Source organism: Petaurus breviceps, unplaced genomic scaffold (assembly GCF_028583685.1).
Source record: "Petaurus breviceps papuanus isolate PSGF00001 unplaced genomic scaffold, PetGlider_PUasm1.0 174, whole genome shotgun sequence".
In the NCBI taxonomy this organism is placed as follows: domain Eukaryota; kingdom Metazoa; phylum Chordata; class Mammalia; order Diprotodontia; family Petauridae; genus Petaurus; species Petaurus breviceps.
Genome location: NW_027185761.1, coordinates 40270766 through 40285277, shown reverse-complemented (window position 1 = coordinate 40285277; position 14512 = coordinate 40270766). Strand labels below are relative to the sequence as shown.

The window sequence follows — 14512 nt, the reverse complement described above, 5'->3', positions numbered from 1 at the left end:
ACCAATATCCCTCAATGGCTACAAACCAAAACAAAACAGTTTTGTAAAAGCTAAAGGAAACTATAAGCGCCCACATTTACATATGGCAGCACGTGGCAGTTTACAAAGGGTCCCCCTCACAGCCTTGGGAGGCTGGAAGCGTACACATCATGGACGGGGCTTGCTTGCCAACATCAAACTCTGACACTCAAAGAGAAGTCCCCTTGCTACAGCAAGTACACCACTGACAAAGAACAAACAGTTCAATCCTACAATCAACCGTGAACCTAAGACAAGTTGGGAGCAGGTCCCAGAAGCTCACTGTGTGATGAAATCTGCACATGGAATTAGCACAAGAGATACCACTATACAGGCCGGTTACTATTAAATGAACTGTGGGCAGGCAAAGTCCTAACTATACACTAAGTAAGAGGTGAAGAAGGCCTCCAACAGGTGCAACAGCCAAGCAGAACAAAGCATGTTTCATTTGAAACAACTCCAAACTCCTGCTGGGGTCCACTCACTTCAAGCAGCAGACACTAGAGTGAAGGACGTTCCAGTACAAGCCATGACCACAACCCTGGCTGCAGAGTTCAACATGACACATACAATTTGTAAAGAGATCCCCCATGTACCAATTAAAGCTACATGGTCAAAATGAATGCCTACGTTACATGCAATTATAATGAAAAAGAACAAGGAGAATGTGGACAGACCACACTCACTCCCACAACACCTGCTGAGGTGCTGCTAAGCATGGAAGTTGGGGTGCACTTTGCCTCCAGATGCACCCCCACTGCAGGCCAGACAGGCCAAATGTGGCTCCTGAGACTTTGGAGGGAAGTCCCTTGCTGACTGGTCTTTAGTCTTGTCTGGTGGCTCATTCATTTTATCCTCAAGTCTGCTTTTAAGCTTCTCCCAGAGTACTGGAATAGGATTTCAGAGAAAAAAATAACTGTTTGTTAAAACCCTCTACCTCTGACTGACCTATTGCACCAAATGCAGGACGGCGACACAGACAGATACACAAGATACTGTATCTGTACACCTAATTTTTCTTTTGCTTTTTGCTTTTTGGAGGACAATTGGGGTTAAGTGACTTGCCCAAAGTCACATGGCTATTTTTTGTTTTAAGTGTCTGAGGCGGGATCTGAAGCCAGGTCCTCCTGACTCCCGGGGCCGGTGCTCTATTCACTGTGCCACCTAGCTACTCCTGTGCACTTAATTTTTCATTGTCTTCTTCCTGATATTTCTATTCTAAAAGAGGGAAGTGGAGAGAGTGGGGCACAGACTCAGGAGTCCCCAGCACCTGGCAGTCTTCCCTGTGTAATCCCCCTCCTCCAACTGCTAACAGCAACAGGCCTAGGGAGTCACCGGACCACAGAAACCCTAACACCACACCCTCATGTCAGGGACATTAAGTGACCTACCCAAGGCTACATGGATAATAAGCCCTAGAGGCAGAATTAAAGCTCAGGTCTGCCTCAATAGTCAAAATAACTTCAGGAATTTATCTTGTCCAAAGGCAGCAAACAATACACTAGCTGGTCATTTTAAATGTGAAAGCAATATTTTAGAGCATGTTAAAAGTTTACTTTAAATCTACAATATTAAATTAGCGGCAATTTCCTCAAAGCTATTATTCATGCAGCAATTATTTCAATTTCTTCTAACTGCATTACTGGCATGAATCATTAAAAGGGTCATATTTTTAGTCTAAAGCCATAAATCTGTTTTAATCACACAAAACGATTATCATAAATAGAATACATAAAATTATACAGGAACTCTGCATATAAACCCAACAATTCAAGTGTTTTTGGAAATTTCTGTACTCTCACATTAATATTCCCCAAAAAAGTATCTTTTAACATATGACACCTCAGTTTGCATGCATCTGTGGAAAAATCTAGTAATTTCTTAAGTTCATGAAGATAATGGGTTAAAATTAATGCAAAAGGAAAAAAGTATGTAATGTTCCAGAATGTCAAAACTAGAAAGGATGAAAGAGATCACATATCTAATATAACCTATACCTTAGTGGAAAACTCTTTTGAAAGACAAAACAAATTGATACAGTGGTCTTACTTGACTACTAATTAAGTCTCCTTTTATATGATGGGAAAAAATTTTAATGAGATTCTCTTAATATCTTTACTTTTCAATGAACATATTTTAGTACAAGCACAGACCAGTTCTGATCCAATACAGAATAAATCCTGTATTATATAAGCATTTGGGAGAGGACTGAAAGAACATTAAGGCATTCCTGACTTGCATCGGCAACCTGTTGAGAAAACATTAACCCCTTATTTAACTACCTCAGAAAAGTCTCATGGAGATACAAGTTGTAACATCCCAAGTAAATCATTGTTCCCTTGCTTGTACCTGCATGATCTCATCAGATCCTCACACAACAATAAAACTGAGGCTCAGAATTAAGTGACCAGCCCCAGAACACACAGCAGAGCTCTGAGGGAGTCAGGTAAAAACCCAGGCCTCCCTCCCCCAGGACTGAGAGAAGCAGGCATCTTCTCACAGGTTACATCAACAGACTCACATCCAATAAACTAATGTACCAGGTGTCCCAAAAGTCTTAGTGCAGCTGCAGACTATTAAAACTGCTCAAAGTCTCTAGGGACACAGTGGATCTAATGAGCTGTTAAGAAATGTTACTTTAAAAAAAAAAAAGACAGACAGCAGCTCTCAAATATTTTCACCTTATAACATCCTCTGGGAAAACCACTTAAAGCCTCTTCCCTCCTTCTCACGTATCCTTCCAGGATGCAGCATAATGTCCAAGCCATAGGGAGAAGTGAGAATCTTCTCTCTGTTGTGGCATCCCTCTTTTCATCCATACAGATGGCTTATTATCTTTATCATTAACAAATATCAAGAGTCTACTGGGTAATAACAGTAATAGTATTTACATGGTGTTATGTGCTAAGGCCTTTACATTTTTTTATCATATTAATTATCATCTCAACTGATCTTCCTAACAATTCTGGGCAGTAGGTGCTATTACCCCCATTTTACACATGAGGGAACTGAGGCAAAGGGTCACACAGAAGTCAGTGTCTGAGGCTGGATTTGTACTCAGGCTTCCCTGACTCCAGGTCCAGAACTCTGTGCACTATGGCTCTCCCTGTCTGCACCCTACTCATTAGGAGCTTAGAATAATAACAAAAACAGTCAATAAACACTGAATAATAACTCACATTTTTATCGAACTCAATGAAAGTGCTATGACTATCAGTTTGAGAAACACTGATTTCAAATATAATAAAAAAAAAAAAGTCCCAGACAGTTTTCAGAGGAAAACAACAAACCTGCAATCTTTTAAACACTCCTGTGCGTAAGTTTCCAAACCCATAAGGGCACTGTGAATTCAAGTCATTTTCTGTTAATTCTTCATAAGGAGACTGTTCAATCTCCCAATCAAAGTCTTCTTCCTCATCTTCGTTAGACTCCACAGGAAGCTCAGAAGACCCTGAATAGGGTGAACGGTACGGAGGAAAGAGGCTTATTTTCAGTATATCATGGAAATGACTTCATCAGAAATTCATTCATTTGGTGGCTGAAAGTCAAGCTTTTCATAGTTCCCCAAAGACTTTACCTTAGATTTCGAAATTTTCTTCTAACCGATCACTGGGTTTTTGTGTTTCTTTATAAAAATATCAGCACAATAGTAGCAACTAACACTGATACAGCCCTTACTTTACAAACATCTCACATTGGATCCTCACAACAGCCCTGGGAGCCAGGTGCTGTCATTATCCCCATTTTAGAGATAAGAACACTGAGGCAAACACTGGTGAAGTGACTACTGCAGCACTGGAAGAAGGCTAAGCGCAGTAAGCACGCTGGTCATGAGGACTTGGTGGAGATGCTGAGCTCTAGAAGCTGGAATGACCCAAGGCCCCCTCAGCAGCTACTTCGTGAATTTGTGAGGGAAAAAGTGATCTTCTGATGCCACTTTCCCATGATTATGCCTAAACTTTTTTAATAATCTTTTTTCTCAATATATTTTTATCCCCCAGCCAGTATCTGAGGACATATCTGAACTCAGGCCTCCCTGACTCCAAGCCCAGAAATATATTAAAAAACATGTCCTTTAGGCAAATAAGCACATATTTTGTAACATTTCTGAAATGAGAGAAAAAAAAAACATAAAAATAATTCTACAAGCAACATTTATTTCTTGCTGGGCAACCTCAGCACATTTTATAAACAGAAACCACATACTTTCCTTCCCCAAACTTATCTTCCACCTATCAACCAATGACCTCTACCCTCCTGCTGTTCAAACAATTCCAAAAGCTTTCCTGTTCCTAATGGAAATGAACATACCTGTCACTTCCACAAGGGGCTTTGCAGATCTGGATTTCTTTGATGCCAGGAGCGATGTCAGCATATTCAGTCCCTCAAAATGCTGACCAGGAGTCTCTTTTGACATTCGAAGAGTAAAGATTCCTTAAAGATGAAATAATTTTTTAATTAAAAGGATTTACAATTTAGCACATCATATATAATTTAGCAAATAGTGTAAAATTTCAAATATTTCAAAATTATTCCTAAAAAGTATACGTAACTCTAACTGGGTTACCCTGGGCAAGACACTGCTCTGAGACTCAGTTTCCTTATTTTTACAATGAAGGTATGCCTTATGGTGTCATTGTGAAGAATGAATGAGATAAAGTATGTAAAACTCTTGGAAAATCTTAATTTGCAATAGAAATAATATTTGTCATGTTATCACAGAAAGTGAGGAACCTGGGACACTCTTTATGAAATATTATAGTCTGGTTTTAGTTTTGGCAAAAAATAAAATTAGAAAGTATATGTAACACTGAATTAGAAAGTCCTGAACTAAAGACACTGCCATTCCTTTATATGGAAATAACTCATATCATTTTCCATCTCTCTCTATGTCTCCCTCCTCCAAACCTACCAGGCACCCTGATGGAGATCTCTAATCTCTCCCTTCTCAGCATCTTCCCGGGCCACAGGTCTTAGCCCTCACCTTCATCCTCTGCAGGTCTCAATCCTATAGTTTAGTTCCCATATGACTAATAATACCTCTATTCAGATGACCCACAAATTTATCTATTCAGTCCCAGTCTTTACGCTGAGCTTCAGCCGGCATCACCCTCACCAGTCATCCATTTCAAGCTGAATCATCCTAGGGATGTCTCAAATTCAGCATGTGCCATATTAAAGTCATTGCCTTTCACCCTACACCCACTCCTTCCTCTCCCAAACTTTCCTATTTCTGTAGAAGGCACCACCATTCTCCCATCTCCCAAGTCAGTAACCTCATCCTTGCCATCCAAATCCCTCCCCAACCCCTCCTGGCCGATCAGTTGTGACTCTTGCTGTTTCTCACTGGCAGCTTCCAATTCCTTACTGCTCCTCGCCTGGATTACAGCAGCCCCTACTTGGTTGCCCTGCTGCCCATGTCTCTCCAACTCTGGCACATACTATACACCAAAGCCAAAGCAATATTCTTCAAGTGAAGCTCTGACCACATGACTGCCATCCTCCATCAACTTCCATGCTATTTAAACGGCCCGCAGCTAAAGCCCTCTACAACCTCACCCCAACCTCATGGACCAAATTTCTCTCATACACTCTGGGATCCACCCACAGTGGCCTTCTCTCAAGGTTGCTCAGACTTGTTCCATCTTCCACTCACATGCCTGGAAGGCACTTCCTTCATTCTGAAACTCCAAACAGTACCATCTTCTGCAAGAAGCCTTTCCTAATCCCCCTAGTTCCTAGCACCCTCTCTCCTAAACTACCTTCTATATAATTATGTATATATGCTTTATATCAGGACTTTCTAATTCAGTGTTACATATACTTTCTAATTTTATTTTAATTTTTTGCCAAAACTAAAAAATATATATATATATATGTATATATATATATATGTATATATATATATATATATATATATAATTATGCTGTTTCTATGCATATTTGACATCTCCAGTAGAAGGTATGCTCCTTGTCAGTAGGAAATTCCATTCTTTTCCAGAATGCACATTGTAGGTGCATAAAAAATGATGGCTGGATGTCTAATTAAGAGAGATGGGTTCAAAAAATACATTGTAACCAGACTGCAGAGGGCCAGGGTAAAGAGACTGGACAGGAAATGAGGAGTTAACAAAAATTTTTGAGCTGAGGAATGTCATAGTCAAAGCTGTGAGCATATATATATCACCAACATATAGAACAAATTAGCAAGACAAATATATTTTTTTAGGAATCTATTCCAATTGTCTAGGTCAAAGATTTTGAAATAGGGTATTAGCAATGGGAAAACAAAGTGAACAAAAGTAATATATGTTGCTAGATAAACTAAGAAAACTGAAGTTCATATAAACCAAGTAAAGAAAATTTGACCTGTCTTTGAAAGTCATTCATAATTATTTTTAGGATACCAAAAAGCTACCAATTAAATTGAAGTTTATGTTTTAATTTTAAAATTGCACAAGATTAATATTAGGATGCTGGGCTAACACTTCCATAACAAAGGTCACTGTTCATATAGGACCACATTTAGAAGCTGCCACACACTTTCAGACTTCTAAATATCTCTCGATAACTAAAAAAAGACTAAGTACAGAATAACCACTTTAAAGGGTCCAAAGCACTTTTTATTATTCCATTTAACACAAAATATAAAATCACAGAACTCTAAAGCTGAGAATTAGCTCAAAGATTATCTAGTTCAACTCCCTTATTTTATAGATAAGGTACATTATGATAAAATAAAATAGATTAAAATTATAATGGTAAATAAAAGCATTAAAATACAATGTCAAGCATGCTACATTAAGGAATAAACAAAAGGTAATGACATGTTTTATTAGATTGGTTCAAGTTCCACTTAGAGATCCTCAAGTTACAATTACATGGTTATTTCTGGCATAAAGAATCCAATCTTGTACCTTTATCCACGTCATATGAACCATCTTCACTTCCATTTTCCACAATTCTTCCAGGAAGAGTTAATCTGTGATGTGAAAAAGTCTTTATCAAGCACTTAACTCAAACAGCAGTGTGGTCTGAGCTATTTGGTGACATTACAAAAACCACAGTAAAAAGGAATTACCTAAAAAAAGCCCAATAATGAACAAAATCACATTTGAAGTGTAAGTTACTAATTTTTTCTTCCCCTTTGAGGGAGCAGGACTATGAACATGTGAATTTGTTGATATGGAATCTCCACCCACAAACCCAGGTAACTAACTCTAACACAAATCTGATTTCACTGCATTAAACTCCCATACCCCTAGTAAGTAAAAGTTGCCTGACTTGTATGAGGATTTAAGAGGTTAAGGGACTTGTCCAGGGCCTCTCAGTTTTTGTTCAAGGCAGACTTTTCTGACTCTAACATTTGCCCTTTATCCACTAGGCAATGCTATCTTTCATTAGGAGTTTACTAATCAGGATTATATAGTAAATTGACAGCTGGGTAGCAAAGAGTCCTGGATTTGACATCAAAAAGACCTGTTTTCTAATCCTCCCTCAGACACTTACTAGCTGTGTGACCTTGGGCCAGTCACAGAGCCCATCTCGGGCTCAATGTCCTCACCAGTAAAATGGTGATAATAGAACCTACCTCACAGGTAGCTCTGAGAATCAAGTGAGCTCCCACATGTAAAGCACTTTTCAACCCCTAAGGTGCCATACAAATGATAAGTTATTGTTAAACGGTATTCCTTTCCTACTTCTCTGACTGAGACTCCTCAGCCTCCTTCACAGTACCAGCATCTAGGTCCCAGTGTTGCGGTTTCACGATGTCAAAGTTGTGGTGCAATTGTCTCAAAGAATTCAGTCACACAACCTCTAATCCAAGGATAGGCATGCATTGACACTGACACCTCTCATGGATTGGGCTCAATTCCAAGAGGAACCAGCAACTTCAGTAAGGCAAGACATAGGATTTTATAGAGAATATGGCCGCACCTCAAAGATCTGCTCTGGGGCCTGTCCTCTCTACACTCTTTCCTGGGAGTCTAATCAGCTCCCTTGGATCCACATAACATCTCTGAAGACTATTCCCAAATCTACATATCCAGTTGTCCTCTCTCTATTTGAGTCTGTATCTCCAACCACCTGGTAGACTTCTCCACCTGGATATTCCATTAGCATAACAAATTTGACATGTCCAACAAGAAACTCCTTATCTTTCCTCCTAAATCCACCTGTCTTCTCTCATCCCTGTTTTTACTAAAGACACCCTTTTTCCAGTCATTCAAGCTCACAACCATGTAGTCAGCTCCCTCTTCCACATCTTGACCTGGACATCTCATCAGCATTTCAAACTTAACATGTTTAAACGACTCATTATCTTTACCCATAAACTCTTCCCTTTTCCCAACTTCCCTATTACTGCTAAGGGGAATACCATACCTGCAAGCTGCCAAGGCTCTCTTCCTCCATTCCTCTCTCACACTCCTCCAGAAATCCAATCTGTTGCTAATCTTGTTCTTTCTACCTTCACAACTTCTCCTGTGGCTGGTTTCCCAGCCTCGTGCATCTCCCCCACAGCAGTCCTCCACTTCACAGCCAACAGGACCTTCCAAAAGTGCAGGCTGACCCCGCAGGCCTCCCTCCTCAGTAAATTCTCCATGGCCTCCAGGATCCAATGGAAATACAATCCCTTGGCTTTTAGAGCCTACACAGCCTGGCCCCTTCCCTCCACGTCTTCTTTCAGTTTATCACCTAAACTCCAGGATCCATCAACACTGGCCTCCTTGCTGCTGCTCACTCAATGAATCTTTCAACTCCATGCCTGAGAACTGGTGCTCACTCATGCTTCCAATACTCTTTCTACTCACTTCCACCTCTTGCTTCCTTCAAAATTTGTCACAAATACCACTTTTTGAAAGAGGATTTTCCTAGTGTTCCCTTGTCAGTCTCCCAAATGCCTTCCCCGAAGAACTGCCTTCCATTTACAATGTATATATCTTGAATGTACATATTGCAGCTATTTACAGCAATCAATCAATAAGCATTTAAGTGCCTACTATGTGCCAGGCAGTGTGATAAATACCGGGGATACAAAAAGGCACAAGACAATCCCTCCCCTCAAGGAGCTTACGATCGAACAGGGGAGACAACATGCAAACAAATATATACAAAGTAAGCTACGTATAGGCTAAATAAGAAATAATTAACAGAGAGAAGGCATTAGAATTAAAAGGGATTGTTGTTTGTTGTTGTTCAGTGTCCAACTCTTCATGACCCCATCTATGGTTTTCTAGGCAAAGACACTAGCGTGATTTGTCATTTCCTTCTCCAGCTCATTTTACAGATGAGGAAACTGAGGCAAACAGTGTTAAGTGACTTGCCATGGGTCACACACATCTATTAAGTGTCCAAGGTCAGATCTGAACTCACAAAGATGAGTTTTCCTGATTCCATACTCTATCCACCTAGCTCCTACTCCTACAAGGAACTAGGAAAGGCCTTTTTCTATAAAAGATGGGATTTTATCAACTTTAAGGAAGTGGCTCCCATTAGAACAGGAGCTTCTTAGTGGACGAAACTGTGGGTTTTTTTTAGTTTCTTTGTATCCCCAGGACTTACCACACTGCCTGTTCCATCAGTAATTAGTAAATGCTTGTTACTTGAATCACCTGTCCCTTTTCCTCTACTCACAGCACAAACAAGGATTGGGTTCAGGTCCTCTCACCTGACCTACTACAAGAGCCTAGGACTGGTTTATTTACATCTATCCTCCAGTCAGTCAGTCAACCAAGAGGCATAAAATACAAATAAAATAAAATAGTAATAATCTTAGAGGGAAAACCCTAGCTTTAAGGGGGCCCAGAAAGGTTCTTTGGATTTTAGTAGGGACTTGAAGGAAACCAGGAGGCAGATATGAGGAAGAGAATATTACTGGCCTGAAGAAAACTCTGAAAAAATGACCAGAGTGGAAATGGAGTGCCAAGTTCAACAAACAGCGTGGAGGCCAGAGCCACTAAATGGCAGAGCTGGGGGAGCAGGGAGGAACAGGAGAGTAAGGTAGAGGAAGATGGGGAAGGTTGGAGGGGGCCAGCTCGTAAAGGACTCTGAATGTCAGAAAAAGGATTTTTATATTTGATCCAAGTGGTGATAGGGAGCAACTGGAACTGGTTAAATAGGAGGGTGACCTGATCAGACTTGTGCTTTAGGAAGATCAATCTGACAACCCAGTAGCAGATGGACTGGAGTCTAAGACCAGGCCATTGCAGTATCTAGGCACGAGGTGCTGAGGGCATGTCAAAGTAGGAAAGGTAGTGTATCCCAGAGATATTCTACCCCCAGTACACCCCTACTTCCCCTTTCCAGCATTCTTGTATTTGTCTTCCCCATTAGATTGTAAGCTCCTTATGGGCAAGGATTGTTATTTGGATCATCAGAGCTTAGCCTGGCACAGAGAAGGCACTCAATAAATGTTTACTGAATTAAAATGAAATTATAAAGGTAAAATCAGTGGGCCTTGGCAACAGACGAGACTGGGGAGATGGGGGGAGAGGCAGAAAGAGTGATATATCAGGGACAACTGCTAAAGGTTGTAAGCCTAAGTGACTGAGGGGCTGGTGGTGCCCTTGGGAAGAGAAGTAAAAGGGAAGTTCAGAAGAGGAGGAGGGTTTCATGGGAAAGATAAGTTCAGTTTTGGATTACACTGTTGGATATGCTGAGCTGAAGATGGTCTTTGGGGCATCCAGCTTGAGATACCTAATATTCGACTGGAGATTTGCGTCTGGAGGTCAGGGCTGAGAATAATCATCATAGAGATAACTGAAGCCTTGGGAGTTATGAGATTTACCAAGTGAAATGGTATAGAGAAGAGGGCTCAGGACAGAACCAAAATCATCATCTGACTGATGGAAGTTATCTCAGATTAAAACCTGATGCTTGAACCCATTCCACAAAAATGCTTAAGCCCTAGAGACAGACTGACAGAGCTGTTTGCTGGGATGGGCTGTGAGGGAATACTCACACCAATTCAATGAGTCTCAACAAGCATCATGAAGTAGTACAACCATGTAACAAGCTACAAAGCCACAAACGGAACAGTCAGTGAGACCACAGGGACATCGGAATATGTCGCAAGCACTGAAAACAGACTAGTTGGCATTTTATTTCCTCCATCAAGATCACTGATTCAGAGCTGGAAAAGACCTTGGCGGTTATCTAAGCCATTACACAGAGCAGGAAACTGAGAAAGTGAATTTGCCCCAAGTCACACGGAAGCAGAGTTTCGGGGTGAAGCCAAGCCTACAAATCCAGACCTCGGCACTAAAGTCAGGGCCACGGCAGGCGCCAAACTTCTTCCACCAGGAGGTTAGTTTTTCTCAACCTTTTTTTTCCTTTTCTTTTTTGTTTTTGTTTTTTTATCTTTTTAACGGGAGGCTGCAAGGAGGTCGGTCTATGACAATATCCAACTGAATAAACATTTATTGCTAAGTGTGCTGAGCCCCGGGGGAAACAAAAAGAGGCAAATGAGGGGAGGAATGCGGGAACAAAACTCTCAACACCAGGCAGGGCAAAGTGGACAGGCATGGGGCTTTCGCGTAAATGTCCCTTCCTTCCAGTTCGGGGTGCCTGTTTTTTAAGAAAGAACGCTCATGCAAGTGCCCACGACCCGGTAATAAGCCTGCTCGAATTTACCGTCCCTCTTGCTCCCAGCCGCGCGCCCCATCCTCGCGGACTCTCTCCCTCCCTTCCGCTCTCCCGGCCGGGACCCCCTGCTGAGCGCTCCCAGCCCGCACTCGCCTGAGGAAGTACGGCTTGGCATAGAACTTGAAATCGACGCCCTCGAAGTAGACCTCGAACTCGGAGACGCGCGCGTACGGCACGCGGATGGCAATCGTCAGCGACTCGGCGTCCTGGCTCAACTCGAACGCGGGCGTGATCATGACGCAGCGAGGGCGTGATCGACGGCTCGGGGATGGATTGGCCAGGCGGCGGACCCCGACCCCGCACTGCGAACACAGCACGCACGAGGAAGCCTCAGGCTGAGGGGACGATGATGGATAACGCTGCTACCGGAAACCTATCCCCATAAAAAAGATGCCCTCTTAGAGGATGATGGCCGACGCAAGTGCTGAAATTTCTCGCCCCCAGCCAAGGAACAGACGAACACACGCCGAGGGTCGTCAGGACAACGCCGCATGCGCTCCTTCCTTCAGTGGCTTAGCGTTGGATTTCCGGGTCTCGGCGGAAGCGGCGCTAGCGCAGACAGGAAGTCCCACCTCTGGTTGCCATGGGGACGCTGCGGCGGCCTGCATGAGGAGGAGAGGAGACAAAGGCGGGCGGAACTGAGACTAGAGAGGAGGTGGCGCAGCCGCTAGGACTTTTTAGCCTTGCAGTCATTTCCTTCCTCCCAGACCGGGCGGGTGACCCTGGGCAAGCCCTGGCGCCGGCGCCGCTTCCCCGGCTCGCGGCCTCCAAGGAGGCTTCCAGTGCGGGATCCGTGACCCTCCCCCGCATGGGACAATAACAATAATAATAATAATAATGATGACGTTTATATAGCGCTTATATGTGCCAGGCACCGTGCTAAGCGCTTTATAGCACCCATAGGGTTCAAGCCCATCCCAAATACGGGCCTCGGAGGCTCGTCGCCTCCTGGGGCCTCAGTTTACCCCTCTGCTTCTGCGCCCCTTTGCTTTTCCTCCTCTCCCCCCCGCTCAGAGTGAGCCCCCTGAGAAATCCCGGGCCTGCGTCTTGGGCCTCGGTTTCCTCACCTGTGCAATTATCCGAGTTGGGCCCGAGGGCCTCCAGGCAGTGCCCCCTCTGTCCTCTGCTCCTCGCTGGCACCTTCCATTGCTTCTCCGGAGCCTCCGCCCTCTGTAGCGGCCTCCCCCCTGACCTTTCCCCCGTACCCACCAGCCCCTGGCGGTCTGCCCTCTCACGTCCTCCACCTGCTAACTGAAGATGGGTTTCCAGCAGAATGCTCCGCACACTAGTCTACTTCTCCGTTTATCAGATTTCTGGAAGGAACAAAGTCCGGTGGGCTCTAGCCAGAGAGCCGGATGCAAAGAACAGTTTCATTAGGCCAGATTAATAGAATTTAATGGAAAGAAATGTTTGCGCAAGGAGGCTCAGAAAAATCAAGTGCGTATCAGATGTATGGAATGAAGAAAAGACAGAGGCCTCAACAGTAAAATCAGGGGTAAAGCAAGGATGCCCATGATCATCATTCCTAATTAACACAGTTTTACAATCAATGCTGGTCATACCAATACGACAAGGGAAAAAACCATAAGACAAAGCGATAATCATCAAAACAACCTGATGCTCATTTTAAAATTGATCAGCCACTGAAGGAATCAGTTATACAACATAAAAAAAAAAAAACAACCAAACATAGCAGCGGGATGTTCAGTAAATCCTAAGACTGGTTACTGAGGTAAGGATTCCCTTTTTAACAAGAACTACTTGGAAAATGTGGCAGCAGCCTAGCAAGAATTTGGTGTAGGCTATAGAGTAAAATCTCACACAATATACCAAGATAAACTCCGGATAAATACTTAGTCATAAAGAATATCTCTCCTCTCACTTCACCCTCACAATAATTCATACTACAGATATCTCTGTTTTATAGATGAGGAAAGGCAAGGTAAGAGAGATTAAGTGACTTTGCCTGTGACCTCAAAAGCCAATATTAGAAGCAAGATTTGAACCTAGGTTTCTCTAGTTTTGGTGCTCTTTAAAATATGCCAAACTGCCTCTAAGTGGAGAAGAGAAACATATCCAAGAGAAGAGATTTTCTCATGTGCAAGCCGTGTCTATAGGATCTTTGCAAAATAAACCAACTCTTAATTTATTCTGTGGCATAAGCCATACTGATTGTTAAAAACTGATAGATTAAACTATATGGTTTATTTTGTTATTAATGTTGATAACCAAAATAAACAAAGCTTATATTTAATTTTCTGGCTTTAGTTATTAAGTAGAAATGGAAATGACACTAAATAAGAAAATGAGGAGCTTCAGGTGTTACAATCTCTTATCTAGTTGTGAGTTAAGGCCTTCCTTTTATACAAATTCCTTAGGGCATGACCAAGTGTCTCACAAATGACTTTGATTCAAACACCAATTCACACTTGATTTTGATTGGTTGATTCAATCAAGAAATATTCTTAACTAGCAAAGGTTTTAAGTGCATTACTCTTCTAAGCCTGGTTTACTTTTCCATCTTGGATAAAGGTTGGTTCTATGATTGTCAGTTGAAACTAACTTGAGAAATATCAATATAGTTAATCAAGTGGACACTATCCCTTTAAAGGGAGCAAAAAAATGCATATTTTGTCACCATCTTTGTGAGGCTGCCTCTCCAATCCTTAGCACTTTTTATATATCCACTCGGAACTAACTGATACACAGAATCATTGTTATGATATAAGGATGTCCTTTATGGGTATTTTAGTAAGTAACCTGCTAACAGCAAAAAGGAAAGGAAAGAAGTAAGGTAGCATAAAATACATTGAATATTTTACCATTCGTGAGTGGTAGAAAACAAGAG

The 14512-nt window shown here is 42.2% G+C and overlaps 1 protein-coding gene across 1 annotated transcript in view; it reads right to left on the bottom strand.

The window, feature by feature from the left end:
- SHQ1 (SHQ1, H/ACA ribonucleoprotein assembly factor) overlaps positions 1–12230 on the bottom strand; it is a 106263-nt gene extending 94033 nt beyond the window's left edge. Inside the window, exons 1-4 of the mRNA XM_069084090.1 lie at positions 11758–12230; positions 6936–7000; positions 4330–4452; positions 3309–3469 (exon numbers count right to left, since the gene is read on the bottom strand). Coding sequence (XP_068940191.1) covers positions 3309–3469; positions 4330–4452; positions 6936–7000; positions 11758–11900 — 492 coding nt within the window. The 5' untranslated portion in view covers positions 11901–12230. The remainder of the gene's footprint in view (positions 1–3308; positions 3470–4329; positions 4453–6935; positions 7001–11757) is intronic.
- Between the last annotated feature and the right edge of the window lie 2282 nt (positions 12231–14512).